Raw genomic sequence first — 15,007 nt, 5'->3', positions numbered from 1 at the left:
AACTTCTCTCAAAGGTTATACATGTGTGGGTTATATATTTTTCGATTAAAAAATAAATACTGGCTCTGAAAATACTTAAGGTGGAGAAAACACTATGCAGCTATTTATAATGTGATAACGGCACATAATGCAAATATAGTTTAAAAAGACTGACAGTCTGATACAACAAAGTATAAAAATAAATACATGTATAACATTGATGCTGCATAACTGTTACAGTGGTATGTACTAAAGATAGTAAAGTAAATAATGTTTTACAATGAAACTGCACTTTAAAAATATTTTGTATTATATTGTAGATGCCACTGTGTGCTAGACACATTCCCGAGGTGTAATATATGTAGTAACTTTCCCAGCAAACATAGTGATACGATTATTAAATCAAATTAAACAATAAAATAAATCTAAAACTAGCCGAATTAATAATTTCAACAATTTGATGAATATAATTAATTTCAAAAACAAGATTATTGTCGCATTGAGCATTGCAATCTAACCAATATTCTGGAAGCTGGGTTCATTATTGAAAAAAATAAACTAAAAATATTCAATTATGAAAAACCAAACGTTTATTGAAAGATGTTTATATTAACATTTTCAATACAGCTTTAATTTGCACAATAATTAAATGTCAGAAGAAAAAAAATTTCCTGTCTGCTCACAGATGTCCAGTGCCACCAACCAATAGTTTGATGCAAGCTGGTTTGATGCAGTAGGGCTGGTTTATGGGTATGAGTGTCTGCAGAATAATCCAATTGTCCAGTGAGAGAGAGAAGTTCCTGCTGTTTTGATCCTTTCCTGTTCAGCGCTTTTTCCAAGTGAACTTCTTCCGCGCTCCCTCCTGTCCTGGTTTCTTCCTCTCCCTGATCCTGGGGTCTGCGGTCAGCAGGCCAGCTGTTTGGGTAGTCAGAGAAAACAGATGATGACAGACGAACAGCATCTGTGACATGCTGTTATACAGAAGAAAACCAAATAAATAAATACTAAAAAAAGACCCAAAACATCAAAATATTGGACCTGTGCATTGAAGTGCAGTCTAATATGCCTGCCAATGTTAGTAATAGGAGTTAAACTCAAATATTACCAAGATGACTAAATGACTACCGGTACTAATTTCTGAAATAATAGCATGCGTTCTGCCCAATATGGTGGGAAAGCACCCAATGTAAGCGGCACTGAGCAGCATTTCATCAGAATCTTTCTCCATTATAAATGCTTAAGTCTTCCACGTTGATTCATCCCCAAATAGGATTATGGAATCTGTTTTTGCTGATCCCCTTACGCGTTTTTTATGGAGAATGGATTGAGATTTTAGATTTGTAATGTTGCTTACACTGACCAATAGATTGGCTGGCGTTACAGCTAGCATAGCTCCATGCTACTGCATGTGAAGTTATCCCAGCTTTCAACTCTTGCATAAAGCCTGAGCCAGCTGCAAAACCAGAGAACTTGTGGCCAAAATAGCATCCGTTCCTGGAACGAGGAACGTGCTGCATAATGTTATACAAAGTCTATGCACTATTTTACTCTTCTCACTGTTTCCCTGTCTATTGCAGACACCATCACTGGATCTCTTTGTGCTATGGTTTTTCCACTGTGCAGTGTGACAAGATGGAATAGAGGAGATACTGGGCTGTAGCCTATCAGAATACTTTCTCTCTATTTGCACTGTAAAATTATCTGGCACATTAGCACTGCTTCACGTGCGACCACTTCCACTATGGTTGAAAGCGTGTGTTCCTGCACAGCCTCCACACTTTAGCTCAACACTCATCTTAGTGACTCACAAACATTGTGCAAAAGTCGTCCGACATTCCGCGCCTGGACCGACATGGAGAAAAGGTATCTGATGACCTGCCTGGTGATTGGAGCAGTTCACCTGTCTCTTAAGTGTTTCTATACTTAGGTCCATCACAAGCATGTTCTCGTTCACATGGACAACATGGCAGCCGTGGCATTCACAAATTGAGTCGTTCTTGCGCTCTTTTCATGCTCGTGATGGGTAGAGAGCCTCTAGGTATAGCACTTCGAAAGGCCAAGACCCTGTCAACTGCCCATTTTCAGTAGCTTTGTCTGTTTTACAAGCGTTCGGATGAAGGCTGTATGCCCTCCATGCTCAAGTGTATGTATCTTTCAAATCAGCATTCATCCTGACATTGATATGGCTTAATTTTTATAAGATTCTAATTCTATATTCTATTATAATTTTTCAAGATTCAATTATGAACAGAAAAGTTATAAAGAAGTCTTTACTGTCATTCTTGATCAATTTAATGTATAATTTATGAAAAGAATATATATTTTTTTTTCTTTTTTTTTTTTCCAGAAACTTTATAGCTGCATAATTTCCAACTATTATTTAGAATAAATATAAAAAATTAGAAAAATATTACACACTAAATGACACAAATCACTAATGTGTTTTCCGTCCATTTTCAGTCTTTTGACAAAATTATTTTCCACTGTATTCAACATATAGTACACATGAAATAACCCAGCATAACTACCACATAAAAGAAGCTGCAAGTAAATTGCAGATGAGAATATATCTGAATATGCATACACACATATATCAGTTTAATGCTTTAGGCTTGTTGTCACACACCTTGCCTCATCTTTTCAACTTCTCCCTCCGACACAAAGCTGAGCAGTGCCCGTGAGATGGCCAGGCGCAGAGCCCCAGCCTGAGCAGAGTGACCACTGCCCTCCACACTGCCTTCAATGTCAAACCGGCCCATCATGCCCACAAAGAGCAGAGGAAACATCAGCTGCTCCCTGACAGAGAGAAAGAGAAAGAATTAAGAACCTGTTTCAACATCTGTATGAATGACACACCTGCAAATCTCCCTTTGAGGACTGTATCATCATATCTAGACAAAGTGATAATCCCACCACTGTAAGAACTATTGAGAGGATGCGATTCAAGTGTGTGCTTTAGTATGTGTGTGCTCGCTGGTGGGGATGGCCCCCAGTGCTGACACAGAGCAACACTCCCCTTCTGCTCCAATTAGGCCTGTGTGAAGCGGACGGAGTGATAAGGGCGGGCAGCCAGCCCGTGCTGACAGCGCCAAGTCTCCGGCTCACTCATCTGTGTAATTAACTTTTCAACCACATTAGAAAAACCCAACACACTCACCACGCATGCTGGACCACAGATGCTGGATTTGAACATTTTTTTGGTGTGGCTCTCGTTTGTGGCATATCAAAAAACAACTATCCAAGCTTTTGATATGCTAAAAGGATCTTTCCACAAAGATGCGATGCATAACGGAGGCAACCCTCGTGCACACCTGTTTTGTAGTACAGGAAAGTAGTGGAGGTAGTTCCTGCCATTGATTGTGATGTTCCCAGAGCCACTGTCTCTGAGGGTGATACTGGCTTTGGCAGTCTTCCTTCTGCCTGTGGGAAGGAGAGAGAAGGAGAAAAGTTAAGAGTGATGTGGGAATTAAGTGAGTGTGCACAGAAGAAACACAGTTTCAGAGGAGAAGGCCAGAAGAGGGAGACAAGGCAGAGACCTCTCTGAGAACTCTCAGATCTTACTTACAGGAACGCAAGACTTAAAGGAATCGCTCACCCTAATATTAAAATGCTGCCATCATTTACTTTCTCTCATGTTGTGAGGAACAGATCAAAATAATGATTAGAATGTCTGAAAATCTTTCGTCAGCTGTAGCTGTCAAATCTTATATTGTATTAATAAATCAGGGTTATAATTAAACTCAAACTTTTTTTTTGCTATTTGAAATTTTAAATGAAATGAACTAAATACAAAAAATTATATATATATATATATATATCTCCAAGGAAAATTCCTTATTTTTATTAATTTTGTTTAATTATAAAAACTTAAAATTAAAATAAAGCCTAAAAATACAAAGAAAAAAAAAAGAAATAAACTATAGTAGCAATCCAATTATACTAATTGAACTATAATGTCATACAAATAAATGTGGTGTTGCACCAGTGTTGAAACTAAAATTATTATAAATAATGAAATACTTGAAATAAAGCTAAAATGAAATATTAATTAACTTGGAAACTAGAAATGTTAACTAAAATAATTTTTTTAAGTACTCAAATTGGTAAAACTAAAAAATAACTAAGTATAAACAACCTAACATTACAAAAGCACATGAATAAAAATAAAAGCTCAATAAAAATATTAATAAATACTTTAACAGTATATACAAAAATACTAACATAACACTAATGATTGTGAAAAAATGGGTGTAAAAGACAATAATAATATTAAATCCAAAATATTAGACTTCATCACACTTTCAATTCACAATGGTTTTTAGTACTAAGGCCACCAGGATATAACAATAATTGAATATCGTTGTCTTGTGAGTAGTTAATTCACAACAGTGATATATTTTTGTCCTTAGTTTTTCACTCAATTTTGGGCACTCATCGTATGCAATATAAGACCAAAGTGCTTTTCTATTTACTTAAAGATTCCATAATTTGGATGGCAATCATTGGAATTTTAAGTGCAAAATAACTACAGTTAACGTGAATAATCACAGATGCAGAATTATCAGGCCTATACGCTACATATGAAAAATGAAGGTTTTGGCTACAGAACACATCAGCAGACTTCAGAAAAAGGTGCGTGGATTACATTTATGATGCTTATCGGCATATTCACAAATTATTATTATTATGTTTTTTTTCATCCTGATAACATTTAATCAGCCTGTTTATTTGAAATGTCAGTCTCGCACCATCTGCAACGCTGAAAGCGACTCCTTGTGGGTCGTACTGCAGGGCAGGGATCTGGTATTTACTGGACTGAACCTCCAGCTGTTTGCGGAACTTCAGTATGAACTCCTCCTCCAGAGAGCAGTAAGGCATGGACAACAACTTCTCCATCAGCTGGATCAACCGCAGGTACTGCACAAAATAAGAGAACTCGCTTAGTTTGCCAACAGCGCCCTCTTGTGTTTCCATCCTGAATTACACATTATCACAATTATTAGTTCTTACATCTTGATCCGAAATGTTCTCTACCAGATTCTCCTCGATTTCCTCTTTTAACAGCCACCTGCTCCCAGTCAGCAATCTGAGACGAAACAAACAGTTTATCCATTAAACTCACCACTTTTACGGAGAAAAGATCAATTAAAAAGGGTTTATTTTCTAGATTGGCCGTGAATATTCTAACACATTCTGGCTCTGCTTTTGATCTCCTTTTGTATGTCACTTCAGACAAAAGCATTTGCTAAATGCGTAACGCTCACATTTGTTTGGTATCTGATGCGAAGAGGCCTTTATTTCTCATCTTGTCCTGGTGTCTTTCTATTGCGAGAATCTTCTCATAGACATCCTAGAATGACAGAAGAGAGAGAAATGGAAAAAGGATCGGTTTCAATACCAAAACAGAATTACTACTAAAAGGGAAAGAAATAATCTTTGGTCTCTGTTGACTTATAAGTCAATGAATAATACACCGAATGAAGGACGAGGTATTCTTCATAGATATTCAGGAATCCCTCAAAAGAAAAGATGCAGTCAAGCAAAAGCAGGGATTTGAAAATCCCCGATGCACACGCTCACACAGATACACACAGACACACACACAGTCTCTATTATGAAGGCAGATCTCATCTGTCTCGCTCTCTTCAGCTCTGGCTGGATTTAATTGTGTGTGTGTGGAGGGAAAATTGAATTGGGGAGCACTTGGGCCGTAACCCCCCGCACTTTCTCTTTCCTTTCTAACACACACGCACACACTCGCACGTCCTCCTGACAGGAGAATCTGCCATGCGGAGCAGGATGGCATCCTCGGGCACACTTGTCTAAATTGGCATCGCGCCCGTGAGCCTGTAGTGCCCGTCAGGCGTGGTGTTGCTGGAGCGGTGCGGAGCAGGGGTCTGACGCGGGGCCCCGGCGCTGGCATGCAGCTCACGTCGGCACCTTCCTCACGCCTGTGCGAGAAATCATTTCCCCCTCAATTATCCCACAGCTGTTTGTTTAATTCGGTCCTGATAGAGTGCGTATAATCCACCTCTACTCACCGAAAAAGCAAACATCGGGCAAAAACCAATTTTCAGCACAAAAAAGGAGGAGTAATAGAAAAGAAAGGGGGGAGGGAGAAGTAAAAAAGTGGGGGAATGCACGTTTCACGTTTGTGATCACAGCGGCATAACGAATCCAGAAAAATTCAAATGCCTTGAGGAGGGGAGAGAGGCTCCTCGACTGAGCTTTGGATATGAACTTTCAATGTAACCTTTTGGTTGGCCGAGGCTCCTTGTATTCAACAAATCATGGGTAAATTGTACAGACTAAACTCCTCCCACATGGGATTTTTGTCGAAGGTTAAGTAGAAAATACAGTATTATCAACACAAGTCAAGATTAAAGTTGAAGGGCCTACAGCAAAAAGCAGGACGTACTAATGTCATGTGCCTGTTTTTTTTTTTTTTTTTTTATATATATAAATAATTGTTGATTTATGTATAAAATGTCAGATGTTTTATCTTTGTCTTTAAGTCTAAGTCCATTCTGTGGCCATCTTGGTAACACACACAGGCAGCTAATGGGAAATACTGTCAAAACTAAGTTTAAACCATATATTTCAAATTATGTAATAAATCTGACAACAACTGTTTCATAAAGCACGCTTGTTTAGCTCAAATTATGCAATAAAATACAATGTTTTTTAAGCTTGTCCAAATGTCGCACAGGCACATTCAAATATAAACAATCAGCTATAACTCTATGAAAAAGGTGACGGGCTCTTTCTTTAAATGTCCATATTTACTGCCTGTGTATCTTAGTGAGTTTGCATTTTATTTCCTTTTGCTCATGCTGGAAAAAGATTCCCATCTGCAGTTGTACATTATTTTCTGCACACTGCAGGGTTTCTGAACGCGGAGCACCTCCGTATGATTCGAAGCTGGATGAGAGAGCTGGTGCACGCCGGCAGATTTGACATACCTATTTAAATTAGCAGCAGGGGTCCCAGCCACTGCAGGGCAAAGGGGAGGATGAGGGGCTCGGACGCACCGAGGACAATAGCGCATTAGACAACTCGCACACACACACTCCTAACTGCTACTGAGAGACGTCTTAGCCCAAGGTCGAGTTTATAGATGAATGGTAGAGAAGGGAAAAATAAGCTAAAACAAACAAACTTTGAAAAGGAATTAACCGTGGTGACAAAGAGGCGGTTAACGCAGGAGGCTCTCAGGGGCTCTTCCCATCACAGTAAAACCCCTGAGGCTGATGGGCACACACACCTACACACAAAAAACAGCGCGTGCACACACACACACACACACCTAATATCACAAAGCCCTGGCGTGCCTAGTGAAGTGTGTGATGCTCCCTGTTGTAAACGGGATTTAAGGAGGAGAAAGAGCTCTGTCACACTCATCCTCCTAACTCTCATTCCTCGCTCTTCCTGTCATTTGCATTAACCATAATCATTCCAATCTCCTGTTTATATTGGTTTATTTGAACACCAACCGTTCTGTTTCATGATTTAGCACACTAACCCCAGGTTTCACAGACAAGGCTTAAGCTTAGTCCCAAACTAAAATGCATGTCTGAGCAGTTCCATTTAAGAAAACTTGCACTGATAAATCTTAAAATATGTCAGTGCTATTGTTTTGTCTCAAGATGCACACCAGTCTTTTTTAGGTACATTTATAAAAACTACTTAAATGCTTATTGAACTATAGCCTAATCCTGGCTTAATCCAAATCATGTTTGTGAAACCAGGCCTAAGTGTAAAATGTCAAACAAAGCCTGTCTCTGAGAAGAGGGGCTGTTCCCCCATCACCCCATCCAGGTCTTGTTTGAGTGGCAGCCTCCCTACCCAGGTCTCTCTGTCTGCGCCCCTCCTCTAGCCCCCACCTATACTCTGTCTGTGCCCCTCCCTTCCTTCAATCACAGAGCAGACAAAGCAGGATCTCTCCCCAAACCACTTCAACAAATATACAATTATGGCTTATACAGATACGTTTTGTTTTACTGAAACAAAACTTGTTTTACATTTTTTTTATTGAACTTTAACACAACTTTAATTATGAACATTAATTAAATCTATTATATCTGTTTTATTTCAAACTCTGTATAGCAGATCACAGCACATATAGCAGATTTCTCCAATTTCATTTAAACAGTGGAAGTAATAAAACACATGTTCATGACAGACTTATTCAGACATACATTAAATAATAAAGAAAAAGGTTAAAATGTAATGAATATGTAATATAGTGCATATATTTAGCAAAATGCTCCTCTCTAGACGTTTTTTTCTTTTCTTTTTTTTCTAGAGACTTTTTTGACATCTTTTCATGGCAGATACACTGATTGTGCTATTATATTAGACATGATACAATTTAGTGAGCTGTACTGGTTCTGTCAAAATACCTTCTGATGTTTATTAATGTTTATTTTGTGCTATAACTAGTAGTAAAGGGAAAGAAATTAACAGCTTAAACTGAGGTGGCTACAATGATTTTTCAAGCCATCTTTAAAAGTATCAAAATTACATTTATTGTTTGAATTTGATATAAACTTGACCGATCTCAGGGTTTGTTTCATATCAAAAGTAACAAATCACAAAATTGTGAATATTGGATGATAGTTGCACTGCAAATAAAGATTAAGTTTTGTTCAGACATCAACTCAAAACAGCATTGACTAAAAGATCTCAGTTCATCAAAATCAAATCAATATTTTTTTAACTCATCCCCTAGCATCCACTGATTACACTATTTTTGTCAAAAAAAAAAAATAAATCTAAATAATGTATTAAATATAGACCAATACTAACAAATAAACTATCCCGCAATCCATATGGTACCTATTGTATATAAACAACTATTATTCATATATCATCTAGAACACTCTGGTTTTGCCTGATGAATGTAAGCATTTAATATGAGCATGAACTTACGTGCAAGAGAGAATAGTAGGACTGTTTCCCTGTGAAGAACAGAAAGTGAAAAGGGCGTCCTTCTGCATCCCACTGGATAGCTAAAAGAGAGAACAGGGCACACAAAGTTCATTACCAGATAACAGCATGCTTACATTCAGTGTCAAAGAGCACAGAAAGAGTTAAAAGGCTTTTACATACCTGTCTGTTTTGGGAATATTTCCTCTGGGTGCTAAAACAAAAACAAAGGAACATAAATATGTTGACTGTCTAATAAATGATCAAAATAAAAAAAATAAACCTTTGGATGAAATCTCACCTTCATAACAGGTCTTGCTCGTTTCTCAAAGAGTCCAGAGGGGAAGAGATATGCAATACTCCTCTACAAAAAAAAAAAACAAATCAGATTGCATACTTTTTTATTTATTTCTCCATTTAAATGGCAAACAATCTTGTCACTTAGTAAACATTACACTTTAAATTCTTAAATTATATGCAACAGTATGACAATAAAGTATGTTATATTTATTGTGCACCCCAGACGTCTCTCTATGCAACTCTCATAAAGACCCAAATGATTCCAGTGACAGCATTCAGCAGGGCATAAAACTTTCATTTACATAATATGAGACAATCAGAATGGCCACATTTGGGCCTTTTACCCTGTTTTCAGGATAAAGAGACAGAAAAAAGAAAAAAAAAGTGAGGTGATGGCAGATGCACTCTAAGCGAACCGACATTCATGTATTGGGCCATCAAAACCAGAGGGTGAGGGAAATAAAGCAACACAAAGAGGAGAACGGACAGAACGGTGCAGGATGCAGTGACAGATGAAGGCAGCACCTGCTCATACCTTGAAAAACAATATGGCCCAACTCCCTCAGGGAGGTTTAGCCTCGTCATAGTGTTCTAGAAACCTCTGCTGCTTGAACTTCACACAAGGCCAATCTGTGCAAACAAACTTGGTACTCACACTCCCTCAAAACAGTTTTTTTTTTCTGGAGACATCTGACCACTTGCTTCATGTGCCATGAAAAATGTAGCACTGAAAATGTAAAAGTGTCTGACCTTCTTAGGTGATAAGGACATACATGAACCCATATTGATCCTGCCACATCCCATTGCTTTTGTAGCATTGTTTCGGTTGCTTTTGTAGTTTCTTTTTTTAGTCATTATCCAATTTTACATGATCATTTGCACTCTCTCTCTGACCCTTAAATACTGTACCATTAAAGGAAGTTCACACATACTGTACAAAAAAAAAAATCTAAACTTTCTATACATTAAGAAAAAATCAGTTTTCATGAAAGCAGCACAACTGTTTTCAGCATTGATAATATAAATAAAATGCTTCTTAAGCACAAAAGCAGCAAAAATCCATTAAACGCATTAAAATAGAAAACACATTTTAAATTGTGGTAAGTTCACAATTTTTCAATTTCTATTTTATTATGATTTTTTTTTTTTTTATATTGTATTTGCTTAAATAAATGCAGCCTTGGTGAGCATTAGAGACTTTAAATAAATAAATGTTTGTTTAAGAAATAGTTCACCTAAAATAGTCTACTTGGTTGTTGCCTGAAATCAGTATATTTTCTTTGTATTTGTGGAACACAAAATGAAATATTTTCCAGTATCCCCAAGCTGATATTATCAATTGAAATAAGTTGTCACACTGCCAAGCTCCAATAATACGCTACATGAACGCAAATCACATAACTTGCACTATTTTCCAAAACGTCTGAAACCTGTGCTTCGAGACACTCTCCTTTAAACATTCGCTCAAGTTGGAATTGTCAAAAACTCTGCAAATTTCTTCCCAATTTTCAGCTGCATGGACTCTGTGAACGTCAGAGCCCACCTGACGGGTGCAAATGCAATGCGTGTGCGAGTAGACGAAAGACCGCGGGAGAAGGCAGGTGAGGCTTGCCGTCTGTATTAATTACTTCCTCCTGGCAGCGCTTGCTGTGCAGCTGTTTCACACCTTCAGTGCATTCACGGGAACGTCATGTCAGCTGAAGCGCTTGGCAGACACGCCAGTGCCAGCTCCGACACAGATGCCCCATCCTGTACTTGCTCTGTGCCCTACAGTCACAGCCATTTTCCACCCCTTACCCAGAGGGACGGTAGGTGTCCGCTTCTTTTAGCCACACTTACTCTGAGGACTCAATTTATTAATGGTGACAGAGATTGGGGAATTAATGCTAAGAATCAAGAGACTGGACCAAATTAGTTGGATAAAACAATTAGGGCCATTTATTATATTGGACATAAATGCTGTTTGTAAATGTATGCCAATTTTTAAGCAGGTCCAAGAAGCTTCGCTGTGACATCAGCTGATGACTTAACTTTTATCTCAGAGGGGTCACAATGATATAGATGGTATCAGTCTTTGTATTTCAAGTTTTCTAATCGTCCTTCCTTCTTTTGAGACATGTAAGGAAACCAAAAGAGAGGCAAGAAAAATGGATCCTAATGGAGCTTAGGCCCTCAGATTGACAAAACAATAAAATAAGCTAAACTAACTAAATGAGATAAAAGATATTTATTTTCTTCTTTAAATTTACAAAAAGTAGTTGAAGAAGCTCTCACAGATTTCAATACTTGGAAAAGTCATATTAATTGGGAAGATCTTAAAACATCATTTTATAAGGAATAAACATAGTATATAGAAATTCTCATCCAGTAAATCATAAATGACTAAGATTCTTGTAAATGTATTCTTTAAAAGTGTGGGGAAATGAATAACATTTGGCTCTAAAAACTTGAAATGTTATTATTTTCATTATAATTATATTAGTTACTTTTTTCTATGAGTTCCTGTAGATTATAAGAAGTTTCAAAAAAACAAAACTAGGACTAGTTGGCCTTTGAATATTGCTGTGGACAGGGGGGGCTTGGAGTCAAAAAGGTTGAGAAACACTATTCTAGAATATTAACTTTGCTGTGTAATTATAGAAGATACAGACAGGTTAAAAATAATAACAAAATCTTAATGAACAATAGTATTTAGAAATTATTCACACTTTCATTTACTTTTCATTAGTGTCGTAAAAAGTATTGGTACTTTTGGTACCAAGTTGATGCTTAAATTTTTTAAAACAACAACGTTACCAGCCTTTCTGCAGTACCAACACCATGAAAAATTGTCAACGAATATCTGTGTTTCCTCTCAATAATGAAATAAAGACACAACAAAAATGACAGCAGTGAGAAAAGCACAGTTAAGAAAGCATCGGATCAAAGTGATGTGGATTAGTTTGCACCAGCTCTGCAACTGGCACTCCAGTAATGTCATGTTTATTTATATGGGGCTCTATACAACAGATTGATTTCAAGCACGCAGCTTTACAATATTAAACAAGAAAGAGGAAAAAACAATCTCATTAACTCGATTTTCTGCTAAAAAGTAGCTGTCAGGTGGGAAGCAACTAATAATGGAATAGTATATACAACAACAATAAAAAAATAAAATAAAATAAAATTCATGGTTACACTTTATTTTGAGGAGTAATTATGCATTTAAGTATGGAGTAATATTAATTAATTACGTTTACTAACTATATGGTAAGGGTTAGGATTAGGGTTTGTTTTAGGTTTACTTGCATGCAATTATGCATAATTAATTGTTATCATGATAGTAAGTAAATATAACATGTAACAAGGCAAACTTAAAATAAACTGTTACCAAAATCATGACATTATAGTGATAGTTTGGTTTACATAGATTAAAGCTTGATCTAGCTCAGGATTGTTTTGATAACTATAACACTATAAGGTTATTTAAGAGAGCTAATGTTGTGAATAAAATCATTTATGGAAAATAAATCTCTTAGCAGCACTTTATTTTGTTCCATATATGAATTACAATAGGAGACTTTTCCACTTTCTTCATACAGTTAATTCATCTTGTGTGCCAAATATATTTATTTGCATGGTTAAAAAAATAAAATAAAATAAAATATATATATTGAAATACAGTATACAGTAATATAATGGTTTGACATTTGACATTCACTTAAAACCTGAAGTGATTACCTTTTTTATTTATTAGTTAGTAATACATTTTATTATAAATAGTATTATAAATAGTAATAAATAGTATTTTATTTAATTGTCAAAGCAGAATAACAGAACAAAGCCTACTGATTAAATGGTGAAATGATCAATGATTATTTAAATAATCATTGTAATAAGTGTTAATAAATTATCAAAATAATTGTTTATTGCAGCCCTTTATATAGATAGATAGATAAAAATATGGAAAAATATTCAGAATAAGACTGAAAATAGAATAGAATAGAACAGAATATAATACAAATGTAACTCACATCAATATCCTCTTGTGTGAATGTCTCTGGGTCTTCTCCCATCATGTTAGCCAAATGTCGTTTGCCAACTTCAAACTCCTCCAGCTGTTTGTCGATGAACTCCTGTGTGAATTTCTGAGGACCTGCTGCTGCCAGGTTCTTCTTCCATAAAGAAGATGCCACAGAAATCTGTCTGAGTGGCAGCTGGAATTAAGACAAAATAGAAACAACAAATAAGAATCAATATCTGTCACTGACAAGCAACTTTGGTGATCAATCTCATATGAAATGGTATAGAAGAAATATTCAAAAACAGTAAAAAAATTTATTCTATTAAAATTACTTTTTTAAATAAAAGTTATGATTATACTCTTGCTTCATATTCTGAATTAAAATGCATCTGTATTATCTACGTTACTAGCTGGCTTGGACAGAGGACATCATGTCAGGACACTGTATTGCGTAAAATACACAATATAAACCGTTCAAATAGTGCAGGTTATTAACGGAACATATCTGCAATGAAACGGGAAGATAGCACTTCATCTTGTCAATCTAACGTTACATACTTTATACAGACTCCAAAAGCACTATACTGTTACAAGGACATGATACTCAGCAGCTACACTACCGAACACTACTGAGTAGTCGCAAAAACGGCTCTGTGCCGGAGCAAAAATAAGAAGGCATTTCACCTGCGGGACCATCTTTGATCGGGACACATACAAATTCTTCGCGCAGCTCCCATACTTCCATAAAATCGACCTCACGCCTCTGCAACCGGAGGCAGCCATGTTTGCACGACGACACACACTTAGACAGGAAGTGAAGACTACATCACATCCTGGAAGCAAAAAGGGTCGTTCATCACTTCAGCGTTCATCACTTCAAGCGATCGATAGATAAATAAATAAATAAATAAATAAATAAATAAATAACTAAATAAATAAATAAATACAGATCGTTCATTACTCACAAAAATACCTTTCTGCATACTGTAGTGGTACATCTTACAAAATTCCACACGAGCTGTTCAAATTCCAGACCTCACTTTTTTGTTAACATAAAATAATCTGGGCCCGGTTCCCCAAAACGTTCTTATCGCTAAGTAGTTCTTAACCTATTCCTTAACCTCTCTCCTAACATTGTGGCACGATTCCCAACACGTTCGTACGCTAAGTATATCTTCTGTAAGTCACACTTTCGTAATGTTGGTCTGGACCATTCGTAAGCTCTCTCTTAGCGTTGTTTGAGCTCAAGATTCTACTGTACAGCAGTCTTGAGAAATCAGCGCAGCGAAGTTCAAGTCAAACTATGGTATGTTGACAATGTTGTGGCTCAACAATGATTTTATGTTATTTTTTAAGACTTGTAATAAATTATGTTCGCAATGGATACAGGCCTATTTATGAAGTTGACTTTATGTGGTAGGGTCAAAATCACCATAGAGTGCCTTTCAACCCTCACAATACTCACACATTTTGATTTTAATTTACCATTCACTTTATGTCATGTCATGTCCCCACACCTAGCACAATGGATTATATAGGTATGATTACATTATTATTTTAAATATAATTAAAAAAAAAAAACAAGATGATAGGGTGGACGAGCCCAAGACGGAGTGGACACATAAAGCAGAACACAAAAAGCATGACAAAATGTGACAATGAAAAATGTATTCAACTTAAAAAAATAAATATAATTACATTCTCAATCACATTGATATCTTTTTTATTATTATTACAACTATTATCTACAGCAGATGTTTCTATAAAATGTAATATAACATTTCTATAAATTGCAAT

At 36.4% G+C, this 15,007-nt stretch overlaps 1 protein-coding gene across 1 annotated transcript; it reads right to left on the bottom strand.

Annotated features, from left to right (window-relative positions):
• Positions 1–551: 551 nt before the first annotated feature.
• On the bottom strand, positions 552–14,057 carry LOC128015419 (28S ribosomal protein S9, mitochondrial-like). Its single transcript, XM_052599238.1, has 11 exons — positions 13,895–14,057; positions 13,221–13,403; positions 9,209–9,271; positions 9,091–9,121; positions 8,911–8,990; positions 5,244–5,329; positions 4,990–5,065; positions 4,728–4,896; positions 3,291–3,399; positions 2,606–2,775; positions 552–894 (listed from the first exon to the last, which is right to left on the bottom strand). Exons 1-11 carry the CDS (start codon positions 13,991–13,993, stop codon positions 803–805), a joined length of 1,158 nt encoding a protein of 385 aa, XP_052455198.1. The 5' UTR covers positions 13,994–14,057; the 3' UTR covers positions 552–802.
• Between the last annotated feature and the right edge of the window lie 950 nt (positions 14,058–15,007).

The sequence above is a fragment of the Carassius gibelio genome, chromosome A6 (assembly GCF_023724105.1).
Source record: "Carassius gibelio isolate Cgi1373 ecotype wild population from Czech Republic chromosome A6, carGib1.2-hapl.c, whole genome shotgun sequence".
In the NCBI taxonomy this organism is placed as follows: Eukaryota; Metazoa; Chordata; class Actinopteri; order Cypriniformes; family Cyprinidae; genus Carassius; species Carassius gibelio.
This window is presented reverse-complemented; position numbering and strand designations above follow the sequence as displayed.